The following is a 14,050-nucleotide window of genomic DNA, read 5'->3' on the forward strand; positions in this document are numbered from 1 at the left end:
TCCTGCTACCAAAGTTGACACCAGCATGAAATAAAAGATGTAAATCTGCTAGAAAAAGCCTAACTCCAACCAAAATGTTTTCAGGTTTGTTTTGAACAAGTCTTTCTAGAAGATCCTCACACTGTGGGGGGGGGGGAGTCCATGGAATCCTGTCAATAAAGGTAATGTGGTTGTCAGGAGTCTTGTCTCCTAATCAACATCCTGGAACTTCAATTTGGCCGTACCGAATTTGGCAGCTGGCTTGCCAGTTCCTTCCTTCCTTCCTTCCTACAACCAGCAATACGCTCCTGAACGCCGACAAAACAAACATCGGCACAAAAACGGAAAAATGCTGGAAAAAAAAACTAATATTTTTAGCAAGCGTTTTTTTATCCAGCGGTTTTCCGACTTTTTTTTTTTTTAGTTCCTAGTGTGCATGGAGCCTAAAGAGGGACTTTTCTTCTGCTCTAAAAAGCAGCCTCATAGATAATGAATATCCAGCTAAAGGAAGCCCCTGAATGTCTTTACTGGCCACCAAAAGAAGCAAAGAATTCACACCAGGGACTATCTGGTTTATAGAGGCAGACCCATTATACTGCTCAGGGACTAGGTATGCAACAATGTGTTGGAATGTAGACATGCTGTGGACCTTTTCAGCAAGGAACTGTTGGTTATCTCCTGCTAAAGACAATTTGCATAGCTGAAATCTGAAGAAAAAAAAAAAAATAGATTGGATCTTGTAAAAGTTATGCTCTTGAAAGAGATGTTGTCCACTAGGATCCACAAAGCCTACTCTCTTCACAGGAGGTTGTCTTGAGTGTTGCACACTGTGGACTCCAGGACAAGGCAATAGACCAAACACCAGAAACAATGGAGAGATGACGTCTCTGAGGCAAAGGTAAAGTGAATCAAATGCTATTTGGATATAGTATCAGAGTCCCAGCATCCTAACCAGAATGTTCTGCGCATCTGTACATATGCACACAGGACACAAATTTAGACGTCTGTAACAAGCTAAACACAAGTGAAGTGTAAGGCTCCAGACTCAACTGAGAAGAGATTTACCCTGGAGCCTCAGAGATCCTTTGTGAGGAATCCAACCCATTCTGTTACTGTCTAACTATATATCGATTGGGAAAACTGGGATGACATGAGGGATTTCAACTTCCAATCTATGGAGTCCTTAAAAGGAGAGTACAGTCAAAGCTCTTTTGGCTGTACTTCTATGGATCACAGGGGTGCAATTGAAGAAATGGGGGGGGGGGTGCAGAGCAGATCGCAGTGACTGACAGACACCGAGTTCTCACCCTTATAGCCAGCGGAGGACAGATGTAGCAGGATTTAAAATAAATATTTCCCATACTTCTCTTTTAAGAGGTAAACACATCCTCTACAGGTCTAGTGGTTTTTTGTTTGTTTTTTTTGTTAGGGTGGGTCACTGCAGATTCACAGTGGGTATAGACCACCCAGTCTTCAAATTCCTTCCCAAAAGGGAAACAGTTCCAACACTCTCACAGTGGGGGCTATGACCCAGTCCACATAGAGGAATACTCTGAATACCCGGTGTAATGGAAAGGTCTTTGCAGCTGCATGGCCTCTGAAATACCCAAAACTAGAGACAGCAGGCTGATCCTCCAACTGCAAAGTAGGGCCAAAACAACCTCTAGCAATTCTGAGGTTATGGCAAAAGAATGTGGGAACTTAGGGTCTGAGTCAAAGACTATCACTGTGACTGGTGGCCTGGTCTGTTCTAAGGCTTCAAACAAAGAAAGATCAACTTTGCAGGGAAGATGCAGAGGAGAGGAGAGAGGAGCCTCTGTTGGTGGTATCAATGAGGAATAGGGTGAATTCTGCTGCAAAGTCTTGTATGACTACAGTAAGTAGAGGTCATTGCCAACAGGGTAGGAGACTTGGCTTAATCTGACAGAGCTAAAGAAGCCATCCAGAAGGTAAACCCGTATAGGGTCACTGGATTCCAGACATCAGTGCCCTCAGACGGAACAGAGTAAAATATCCCTGGAATTATCAGAGGCTGGACTAGGATCACCCATAGTAGCAGGACTGTTTCCTCTGTGTCTACATATAAACATGTTGCCAATGTGAAGCACTGATGCAACAAGGCTCAAGGTATGAGGCAAGGACCCTGGTACTGCCAAACCCAGGCAGCTGGTGCTCATGAGGGTCAGATGGCTGGAAGTGACCAAGTTTACTGTTAGTGAGCAGTAGAAATGGGCTGGAGAATGCCATGTGGTGCTTTTGCAAGCAGAAGCAGCAGAAGAATGCTGTAACATAAAAGGTCTTGTTTGTCATTGAGGTCATGAGATCAGAATTTAAAAATACAACTAATCCACCCTCAGTTCCAGCAATGCAAAAAACACATCAGCACCTAACAGACGAAGCTACATGCTGAAGCCATCGCAATTTACGCGTTCCCGCAAAGGAGGATGGATTCGTTGTATCTGTCGGCTGGATAAGGTTTTCATTGCAGTCATTTTAATTCTTTATGCAAATAGACAAGTGCAATGATTAGATTAATAAACATTGGTGTGAGCATTTTACACTATGTGGAGTGTTTGCTTTTATATCCCTTCATGACTGCTGCTTGGATGGTGATGATAGGAGGAGGATCTCTCTGAGGATTCCTGTTGCCCTACCAGTGGAAGTGATGTGGTTCCGATGCATTCACTAATCCATGAGCTCCATATGACAACTTTCTAGTTAGATGGTCATTCACAGTTGGTAAGCCTGCATTTCTACTAATGAGTTGGTGGTTCTGAAAACACATTGTTGGTGGATAACTGACTTGTGGTTATAATTCATGTATGAGCAGAAAACAGAACTTTTTAAGGATTAAATTTGGAGTTTTAGACACACTTATTTATGTGTGATTATATTAGGACATGTACTTTGGAAAGTTTTTCTTCACATTTTTCTAGCACAGCTCAATGTCTAAAACAGGTAGCTATGGATAACAGTCCCAACATCATTATTAAGATGTATGGTAAGCGTTTGACATGTCCTCCAGGCAGGACAGAGGGAAGGAAAATTATATTCACATGGAAGACAAAAAAGCCCCAGGGAAGGACTGGCTTCCAGGGTACTTACAGTTGCATGAAAAAGTACGTGAACCCCTTGGGATTACGTGGAGTTTTGCATGAATTGGGCATAAAATGTGCTCTGAACGTCATCTAAGTCACAACAATAGAAGAACACAGTCTGCTGAACATAATACTACACAAACATTAGATGTTGCTATGGTTTAATTGCACATAACATGTAAACATTCACTGTGCAGGGAGGAAAAAGTATGTGAACCTTTGGACTTAATAACTGGTTGACCCTCCTTTGGCAGCAATAACTTCAACCAAACATTTCCTGTAGTTGCGGATCAGACCTGCACAATGATCTGGAGTAATTATGGACCACTCCTCTTCACAAAACTGTTTCAGTGTAGCAATATTCTTGGGATGTCTGGTGTGAATCGCTCTCTTAAGGTCATGCCACAGCATTTCAATTGGGTTGAGGTCAGGACTCTGACTGGGCCACTCCAAAGGGGTATTCTGTGCTGTTGCAGCCATTGTTTTGTTGAATTACTTCTATGCTTTGGGTCATTGTCCTGTTGCATCACCCATCCTCTGCGGAGCTTCAGTTGGCGGACAGATGGTCGTACGTTTTCCTGCAAAATGTCTTGATAAACTCTGGAATTCATTTTCCCATCAATGACAACAATCCGTCCAGGCCCTGAGGCAGCAAAGCAGCCCCAAACCATGATGCTCCCTCCGCCATGTTTTACAGTAGGGATGAGGTTTTGATGTTGGTGTGCTGTGCCTTTTTTTTCCCCACACATAGTGTTGTGTGTTCTTCCCAAACAACTCAATCTTGGTTTCATCTGTCCACAGTATATTTTGCCAGTAGTGCTGTGGAACATCCAGGTGCTCTTTTGCAAACTTCAAACGTGCTGCAATATTATTTTGGACAGCAATGGCTTCCTCAGTGGTGTCCTCCCATGTACTCTATTCTTGTTTAATGTTTTCCTTATTGTAGATGTGTCAACAAAAATGTTAGCATGTGCCAGAGATTTCTGTAGGTCTTTAGCTGACACTCTGGGATTCTTCTTTACCTCATGCAGCATTCTGCGCTGTGCTCTTGCAGTCATTTTTACAGGACGACCACGCCTAGGGAGAGTAGCAACAGTGCTAAATTTTCTCCATTTGTAGACAGTCTGTCTTACCGTGGACACATGAACATCAAGGCTTTTGGAGATACTTTTGTAACCCTTTCCAGCTACATGCAAGTCAACAATTCTTGATCGTAGGTCTTCTGAGAGCTCTTTTCTGCGAGGCATGGTTCACATCAGACAGTGCTTCTTGAAACCAGTAAAGCCAAAACAGGTGGGTGTTTTTTAAGGTCAGGACAGCTGTCAGCAACACATCCAATATCATCACACTGATTGGAGTCAAGGTTGGCTCACTCCTGGCTCCAATTAGCTCTGGGAGGTCATTAAGCTAGGGCCTCACATACTTTTTCCTCCCTGCACTGTGAATGTTTACGTTATGTGCAATTAAACCAGGCATGTCCAAAGTCCGGCCCGCGGGTCATTTACGGCCCGGGGGTCGGTTTAATACGGCCCTCCAACAGCCCTCCCTGCTGTGTAATGTGGCCCTCCCACGGCCCTCCCTTCTATGGCAGACAGTCTTCTGCTTGAGAGCAGAGGGCAGTGCGCATTCCTGACTGCGGCGCGTTCTCCCTGGTCTGTGTAAATGCGGCTGCCGCACGGCCCTCCCTTCTGTGGCAGACAGTCTTCTGCTTGAGAGCAGTGCGCATGCGTGACTGCGCCGTGCTGGGAGCGACAGAGGGCGGTGACGTCAGGGCCGGGTTTCCAGTGTGAAGTGTGTTTCTCTTCCCCTCCCGGCTGCCGAGCAGAGACTTCAGCTCCAGCTACCTTTTTCACCCTTCACATTAGTGCAGGTATTTTTTTTTTTAATTTATTTTCAATACATTGTGAAAACTCAGCTGTCAGTTGATCTTAATGTTATGAAATGAAAAGTATGTCGTTTGCAATTAACTTGGCATAAAATAATTTATTTGCATTTAATTGTAATGGTTCAAAGAATGTTCGGAAAAATGTTCGGCCCTCCACCATGTTCACTTCATCCAATCTGGCCCTCTTTGAAAAAAGTTTGGACACCCTTGAATTAAACCATGGCAACATCTAATGTTTGTGTAGTATTATGTTCAGCAGACTGTGTTCTTCTATTGTTGTGACTTAGATGACGTTCAGAGCACATTTTATGCCCAATTCATGCAAAACTCCACATAATCCTAAGGGGTTCACATACTTTTTCTTGCAACTGTAATTTCTATATAGCATAAGAAAAGGAGGGCATCACAATGTAGAATACAGGGAGAGCAACAGAACTACTGCTGTTAGGGCTAGCAGATGAAAGGCCTATTCCTACAAAAGGCACTTTAAAAAGGGATTACTCCTTTTAGCCCAAAGGGGGGGGCACTGCATGCCTAAACTTACCTGAGCACAGAAAATTGCGACAGTGATAAGGTCTAACAAAACATGCCAGGTACAAATGTCTAGATGTCTTGCAAGTCCAACAAAGGAAGTTGCCACATGAGGAATGGGAGCAATTTCTAGAACGGAGTTCCCTATTATCACGCTACCTCATACAAAAGATTAGAGTTCGGTGAGGAGAGAGATCTGCATTTCCCCAAAGTAAGGGCACCCAAGCTACAGGTGTCCAATGGTGTCCTCAATGCTGAGAAATACAGGCAGATACTTATCCATCATGCCATACCATCATCAGGGAGGCATGTGATTGGCCCCAAATTTATTCTGCAGTAGGACAAAAGACCCCAAACAGTCAATGTCACACAGAACTATCTTCAGTGTAAACAAGAACAAGGGGCCCTGGAAGTGATTTTGTGGCCCTCACAGAGCCCTCATCTGAGCCAAATCATCAAGTTTGTCTGGGATTTCATGGAGACAGATGGATTTGAAGCAGCCTACATCCACCGAAGATCTGTGGATAGTTCTCCAAGATGTTTGGAACAGCCTAGCTGACAATTTCCTTAAAAAAAAAAAAACTGTGTGCAAGTGTACCTAGAAAAACTGATGCGGTTTTAACCATTTGACGCCTGGCCAATAGCCGTATGGCATCCTGAAAAATGTACTAGCTTTCCGGGAGGCCGCCATGTGGTGTCCTCCCGCACATGCGCAAGTTCCCGCGCTTGCCGCGCAGCGGCGCGATCTGTCAGCGGCCGTGTACCTCGGACACGGCCCATGACAGATCTGAGTACCGGCCCCGTTGCCGGTACCATGTGACAATCACAGCAGGTCACATGACAGTTGTATACACTGGATGTCTTCATTCATGCCATCCATTGTATACTAGTGTCTAGCTGTGAATGGTCACAGCTAATCACATGCACATGTCATGTGATTAGCTGTGGCCAAATCACAGCTAAGCACAAAAAAAAAAAAAAAAAAAAAAAACCCCTGAATGAATCGATGTCATTCAGGTAAATGTTTGCTTATAGCAAAGAAATTCTTTGCTATAAGCAAATTGTGTAAAAAACAAAATACTGATCACTTCCCCAAAGTAGTACAATGTTACTATGGTAACATTGTACTACTTTGGACATTGTGAAATATGAAAAAAAAAAAAAAAAATCTTAAAAAAAAAATTTAAAATAAGAAAAATAAAAATATATATATATTTTTTTTTTCACACTGTCACCAGTCAGTTTCCCTGATCACCGCCATGCCAGTTATATGATGACGCTGTACTGCACTGGTGACAGTATGTAAAAAAAAATAAAAAAAAATGAAAAATAATTTTTTTTATATTTTTTCATTTTCCGAAAAATTATGACAAAAAAAAATACAACTTCAAAAACTCGCCATGCCTCTTATGAAGTACGTCGGACTGTCTACTTTGCAAACAGGGGTAATTTGGGGGATATCTGTACTATTCTGACATTCTGGGACCTCAAGAAATTAGATTGGATGTCAGTACTTCAGGATTGATCAATATTCAGATCTATACCATAGTTTGTGAACTCTATAACCTTCCTACAAACTAAAAAATACATCCTAATTTGGGTTATTTTCACCAAAGACATGTAGCAGAATACATCTCGGCCTAAATTTATAAAGAACAATTATTTATTTGCAAACTTTTATAACAGAAACAAAGAAAAACGTGGGTTTTTTTTCAAAATTTTCGGTCTTTTTTTGTTAATTTAGCAAAAAATAAAAACCCCAGCGATGATTAAATACCACCAAAAGAAAGCTTTAGTTGTGCGAAGAAAATGATAAAATTTTAGTTTGGGTACAATGTTGTATGACCGCGCAATTGTCAAACTGTGAGAGCGCTGAAACCTGAAAAATGGCCTGGGCAGGAAGGTGTAAAATTGCCCGGTATTGAAATAAAGACAAAAAGGTGGTCACATCAAATATTGATTTGATTTGGATTTCTCTTCTGGTCATTTACTTTTTAATTACTTATTTAATTGCTAAACTAATTGATGAACCTTGTTACGCAGATCTTTTAACAGTTCTTTTCTGCTCCCCATGGCTTAGTATCTAGTCTGCTCAGTGCATCCATGTGAGAGCTAACAAACTCATTGACTATTTATACACAGACACCAATTGCAATTGAAAAAGCCACAGATGTCGGAAATTAACCTTTAATTGCCATTTTAACCTGTGTGTGTCACCTTGTGTGTCTGCACCAAGGCCAAATGGTCCAGGGTATGTAAACATTTGATCAGGGCCATTTGTGTGATTTCTGTTATCATTATGATTTAAAAAGGTGCCAAACAACTAAGTAATAACAAATGGCTTCATAAGATCACTACCCTTAAATAAAAGACATCTTGTTTTTACTTGTTTTCCTATACACTAGCCCTAAAAAAGAAAGGGGCATTTCCCCCAAATTGTGTTGGTATTTACTTTTTATGTTCTAAGAATCCTAATAAACTCTTTAAACACAACCACAAGTGTGACAATTTTTTCTGGGTGTGCCTCTACATTAATTATACATTGCAAAAGCTGTCACTGTTTGGAACCAGGTCCAGAACAATGATATACAACTGATGCTGGAGCAAGTAAATGCTGACAAGAAGTGGCTGAAAGAGGCTGGAGGAGATCAGCAGTGCTAAGGTGCAGTTATTTTTATTATACAGGATTTATATAACAATACCAGTTTGCGCAGCACATTACAAAATAAAGGAAGACAATACAACAATACAATTTAATACAAGAGAGTTAGGAAAGCCCTGTTCCTAGGAGCTTACAATCTAATAGGGAGGAGCAAGTGGAACAAAAGGTAACAGTTAAGGCAGCTCTAGTTTAAATCAACTAAATACATTCCAGGTGCATTAAAAAACAAAGGTGTTCAACATCTTACGGTTTTGTTTATACCTAAAGTAGGTATAGCCTGCATACAAAAGCCTGTTTCCTGCCAGCAGCTGCAGAATGGGTCCATGCTCTTTAAGGGGAAGTACAGGAGTTAGACAAAAAAAATGGAAACACTGCATGATTTGCAGGTGTGATAGCAACCACGTTTCGTGTTGAAAGCGGAAGTGATGTAACATTCTTTTGCTTCCCCTATGTGGGGAAACACCTAGCTAACAGGTGTGAAGCCTCACTTGCATCATTCACTGTGTGTGCTGCTAGTAATATGGAGTCATGTCAGAGCTTACTCAACTCCAAAGCGGGCAAATGTTGGTGCCCACTTAGCTGGTAGCTGCCAATTTATTTGCCATGTTGCGAGGTACATTATCAAACATTATGATGGCATATACAGTTTCTGAGAAAACGTCGACTGATCAGCATAAATGCAGTCGACATGGTCAATTGAAAGAGACAAAAAGGACATTGAGCAAGATTGTGACCCAGAATAAGAAAACAACTGCTGCAAAAGTGACTGCAGAGCTAAATCTCAGTCCCTGGGAATTTATTATGAAGTTGCTTGACAATTTTTATGCTGGTCTTACAGTAGTTGAAAAATCTTTTAATATTTTTAACACTGCGCTGTTTATCTCCTCCTTCCCTCTCTGCCTCTCTCCAGCACCACACCCAGGACTGGCAGGGAGGGGAGAGACCGTGCAGTGTAATGAGCACTGATTGGCTGCTCCTCAAGAAAGGGGAGTGTTGAGCTTATCCTTTATCCATTTTGCTGCCAGAGCTGTTTTTGCGTTATTTGCACACGTTTAAAAAATCATGTAAGACCTGAAGATGACACAAAATCCCCAAACATTATATATTTTCTGAAATCAGAGATCCTAGAGAATAAAATAACGGTAGTTCCAATTTTTTTAAGTCACACAATATTATCGCAAAATTTCAGTAAAAAATACACTTAAGTTAAATTTAGGGCACAAAAAGCAATAAATTATAAATTTTTTTGTAATACATAAAAGATGAGGTTGCATCGAGTAAATAAATATCCAACATGTCAAAATCTTAAATTTGCATGCACTCGTGAAATGGCAACAAAAGTTAGTACCCTATATTTTGTATAGGTGGCGCTTTTAAAGCCCCTTATAGGTCATCAGTATAGTGTTATGGAGGAGGTCTAGTACTAGAATTATTGCTCTCATTCTGGCGTGCGCGACGATATGTAACGTGTATCACAATCGATGTTTTCATGTGTAGGCGCCCAATTGTGTGATTTTACGATTGTGCGTGTGTACATATGTGGGGGTGGATTATATGCTTGGCTGTAACTTCCATTTTTTTTTTAAAAAATAAAAAAACCAAAAGTCCCCTATGTGATGATTTTTTGGTGACAGGTTCTCTTTAAAACATCCCTCCCCTGTGCGCCACCGAATGTAGTGCAGTGTACATTGCACCTCATTACATTCTTTCCAGGCCTCAATGACCAGGAATGTGTCAAACGGGGACCCGGAAGTGACGTCACATCACTTTCCGGGTCAGGAGAAGAAGGGGAGGGGAGCGGATGTGTCCGGTCTCCTCCCTCCCCTATACAACATCCCGCCAGCGCACAATGAGCCAGTATAGCAGGCAGGGGGGAGAGGCTGACACTGTGGGCTGTGTGGAAGCAATCAGGCGGCACCGCTGCCACCTGAATGCTTACACCTGGCAGATGAGCCCAACTGCTTGCCTGAAGCAGAGCTGAAGGCAAAAAAAAAAAAACTATTTGCCTGGCAACCGGAACTACATGTCCCGGGCGTCAGGAGATAGGAATTGCACATCCCTGTGTTTTCTATTTTGAATACACTATAGGTTTATGGCATTTGCAAATCATTTCATTCTGTTTTTATGTAAATTTTACACAGCGTTTCAACTTTTTGGAACTTGGATTGTATAACTCCAGGAGGATGCATACAACTTTACACAGTACATTGAATTATTAATTTCAGTCCTTGAAAAAGCTCTCCATCAAGGACATACAAATAAACACACAGCCTGGCCAAATTGCACAGAAGCCAATAAATCTTTAGTATGTTATTTTTTTATGTTGGGAAATGCAGGCACCTGGAGGACATTAATGTACAAATAAGGAAAACTGAATTATGCAAGATGATAATGTCCTTGCTTGGAAATGAGCACAAAGCTCCAAAAGCTGCAAGGTGACCTGCTGACCACTAAGTCACTGAGCTTTAGATCTTCCCCTATACTACTGCCTTACAGTATAAACAGAAACATTTGGGTAAACATTTATGTCTTGATTATTAATGTATTTTATTAAGTCATAACATAGGTGTACAGGTTATGTAACACAATAGGATCTTAAGACTGCAGATTACATTTTTTATTACATATTGTCGGAAGGTAAAAAAGGAAAGGGGGAAGAGTGGGAAGGAAATGGAACATGGAGTTACAAGTCAACAAAATACTCTTAAACTGAGAAAATTAAACAAAGATCATTTCATTACAGTGCCATCCCATACTAATAAAGTATTTATAAAAAATATGTTGTTTCCGGATTATTTTATATTTTACTCCATTTGTATGTATTTAATAGTTTGAGATTATGTATCAGCTGTTTTATTTGCGCATCCCTTGGTCTCATAACTCAGCTTGTATAAAGACTGTGGTGAACCTTTCCGTCTGACCTGGTACTTACCCGTTTATACCTATCCTTGGCATCATCAAATCGGTTTCGCTTGAAGAGGCAATTACCAAACTTTCTCTCAGTAGTAGCAACTTCCAACACCTTTTCTAGAGGAAATATTGCCTGATGGTTCTGCAAAACCAAATGTTTAGTGTATGTAAGCTGTTTACAGTAGAAGAAAAAGAATAAAAACAGAAAAACTAAAAGTAGAAAAAAGACAAAAACAATAAGTCCTCATGTACACTGCTGCTCCTAAACGTCAGTTTAGGAGCTTTTGGCATTTTTTGCCAAAGCCTCTAAACTCAACTCAATAAAAGCCTATGTGCCCATGTACACAGGCTTCTACCAGAGTTTAAGAGCAGCAGAGCTTAGGGGCAGTTAAACGCTCCTCTCCTGAACGCAGAAGAATTGCAGAAGAACGGTTTGGTCAAAATCGCATGTAAACACGTCTAAACACTAGCCGCTTTTAGCGCTTGGGTGTAAATTCATCTCAACGTAAAATACTCTGGCCAATCAAATGAATAAACGTCCAAGTGATAAACGCAGGTAAATGCGGTATCGGCTTTGGATGCGTTTTTGCTGCATTTAGCTTATTTTCTGCTGCTAGAAGAGAGAAACGTTTAGCAGAGTTCATGTTTACATAAGATAAGATTACAACTTTAATTTTTTGTACAATGACAGTATGACTTGGTGCTGTTGGAAACAACTCCATTTTTCATATATTAGTCACTTACCGGGGACAGAGCAAAGAAAGAGTCTGATTCTGCTGTATCTAGGAAGTCCAATATCTCCATTTCAAACAAGACAGTAGCAGAAGGAGGGATGAGTGGAGGGCAACCCAATGCACCATATGCATATGCTGGCGAGTAAAGGAACCTCGATACCTCTCCTCTTTGCATCGTCAGTACACCGATCTCCATACCTAGAAGTGTGATATCTACAAGAAAACGCTAACTGAAATATATTTGATATCACAACTTTCTTACTAGCATATTGAAATATATATAAAATAGCAATACCTTCTCCAAGTTTCATCAGCCGGGGGTTAGATCGAAACCAGTTTGTATCAAAGGGTTTGTCAGAATGTTCCAAGTATCCGGAGTACTTTGCTGCAAGGAATTGAAAATACATCAATATGTACATCACACATCATAATTATTATATAATAAGGCAGTTTATCAGTTAACTTTCAGGAATGTCTCATTTTAGCAGATGAAGTAGAACTCCAAGGTAGGATGGAAAAATGCTAGCAATGATTGCGAAGGAATCTCTGTATTTTACAGTCACTTGCATAACTTCTACCATAAAGTACAGGGCTACTGAAAATCTGTAAAACAAGCCTGCAGCAATAACAATGTTTTGCCCCTATGACTGCCATGATGTGTAGGACCAACAGGTTAAAAGGCAATTCCAGGCAACAAGTGAAACCAGTCACACAATTTACACAAATTGTTAAGCATCACTTCTTACAAAGTACAGACTTCTATACACTGGTATTGGGAGAGCATTAGATGTATGCTTTCTGAGGTTATGCCATTTACCTTACTCCGTCTCTCCACTGCATGCATTGGCAACAAAAATGTAAACATACATGTCAACCTTAAAGTGTTACTAAACCCACAACAGTAAAAATCAGTCTGTATATGCAGTAAAGCATGCTTGTTATACTCACTGTGGAACCTAAGGGGTTAATCCTCTGCATTTTGTAAAACCAATGTTTGATCCAGTCTTCTTTGATCCTCCCCTTCTCCCGTCCCCAATTCCATCTGCTGATGGAACAGAGCCACGAGGGCAAACTGCACATGTTCAGTTTGGTGTGTGTGTGTATTGCTCGTGTTTTATTATCTTGGAATAGTGCATGTAATCAGCACAGGGAGAATCAGCACTATCCAGACAAAGGGTCAGGTGTTATGCAGCCTCATAGGAAAATCAGGGAGAATGAAAAAACTCCTCCTACAAGCTTTAACCAGTGCTCAGCTGGACACTGATAGTAGTCACATGACTGCTCTAACTGCTGATAAGAAAAGGTATTTAGCAGTTTATATTTACAAAAATTATTGCATTTCCATGTGCTGAGTACTGTGGGAGACCAGATATAGTGAATGCAGGATCCTGGGTTTAGTAACACTGTTAAATATGATTGGTAGCTGTGAGAATCTTCTTTGTAATGGTAAATGCAATAAAGGTGCTGTTCTAGGATCACAGAATTACAGACCAAGGGGACTATGGAGGAAGAAGGCAGTATAGCAGTATCTGGATGAAAACAAAAAATTCCTTGGCAGGCTATACTCCCTGTATGCATTTTACATCTGATAAATATTTAATAGATTGTAGAACACTTGTGTGAGCTTCCAAGCAGTATACATTCAACACAAGTTCCTCACTGCAGACCAAAATCCAACTTGTGCTATAGTTTCCCCCAGAATATTTGCTTCACATACCAATAATTGTTGAATCAGGAGGAACAGACTCCCCACAACCAGCTCTGATGACTTCTTTTAGCACACCTCTGTCTCCTGACACATCTTGCATGTTCAGAGCCAACTTTTCAAACACAGACTAGGGAAAATATAAAGAGTCATTGAGTTTAACATGCAAATTGAAAATAAATGGCGAGCGCTACAGAGTTGAGAGCAGCTGGCACAAAAGAATGTGACAAAAATACATATATAAATATCAAAACAGTGCAGCACATAAATATCTAGCCAAATAAATAATATTCCAAATCAATAAGTGAAAATATACAAATAAATATTGTCCAAAAGTGCCAAGTGCAAAAAAAAAAAACAAAAAAAATTACATATAACAGTCCCTCCAATGTGAATCTGTATGCTTGCAATGCCAACCAAGAAAAACTGTGTTCAATCCCACCAAGTGCTCCTATCCAGTGCGGGGTGCTCCCCCACCATGCACTCACCAGAAAGCTACTTGATCTGTAACATGTAACACCTCACCAAGAGATCCTAATCATCCAC

The 14,050-nt window shown here is 40.8% G+C and overlaps 1 protein-coding gene across 1 annotated transcript in view; it reads right to left on the reverse strand.

Moving 5' to 3' along the window:
- FKBP6 (FKBP prolyl isomerase family member 6 (inactive)) overlaps positions 1 to 13,607 on the reverse strand; it is a 56,360-nt gene extending 42,753 nt beyond the window's left edge. Inside the window, exons 1-4 of the mRNA XM_089658076.1 lie at positions 13,517 to 13,607; positions 12,095 to 12,184; positions 11,810 to 12,012; positions 11,088 to 11,207 (exon numbers count right to left, since the gene is read on the reverse strand). Coding sequence (XP_089514202.1) covers positions 11,088 to 11,207; positions 11,810 to 12,012; positions 12,095 to 12,184; positions 13,517 to 13,607 — 504 coding nt within the window. The remainder of the gene's footprint in view (positions 1 to 11,087; positions 11,208 to 11,809; positions 12,013 to 12,094; positions 12,185 to 13,516) is intronic.
- Positions 13,608 to 14,050: the final 443 nt, after the last annotated feature.

This window comes from Staurois parvus, unplaced genomic scaffold, assembly GCF_062004578.1.
Source record: "Staurois parvus isolate SC_StPar_1 unplaced genomic scaffold, SC_StPar_1.0 ptg000029l, whole genome shotgun sequence".
NCBI classification, from domain to species: domain Eukaryota; kingdom Metazoa; phylum Chordata; class Amphibia; order Anura; family Ranidae; genus Staurois; species Staurois parvus.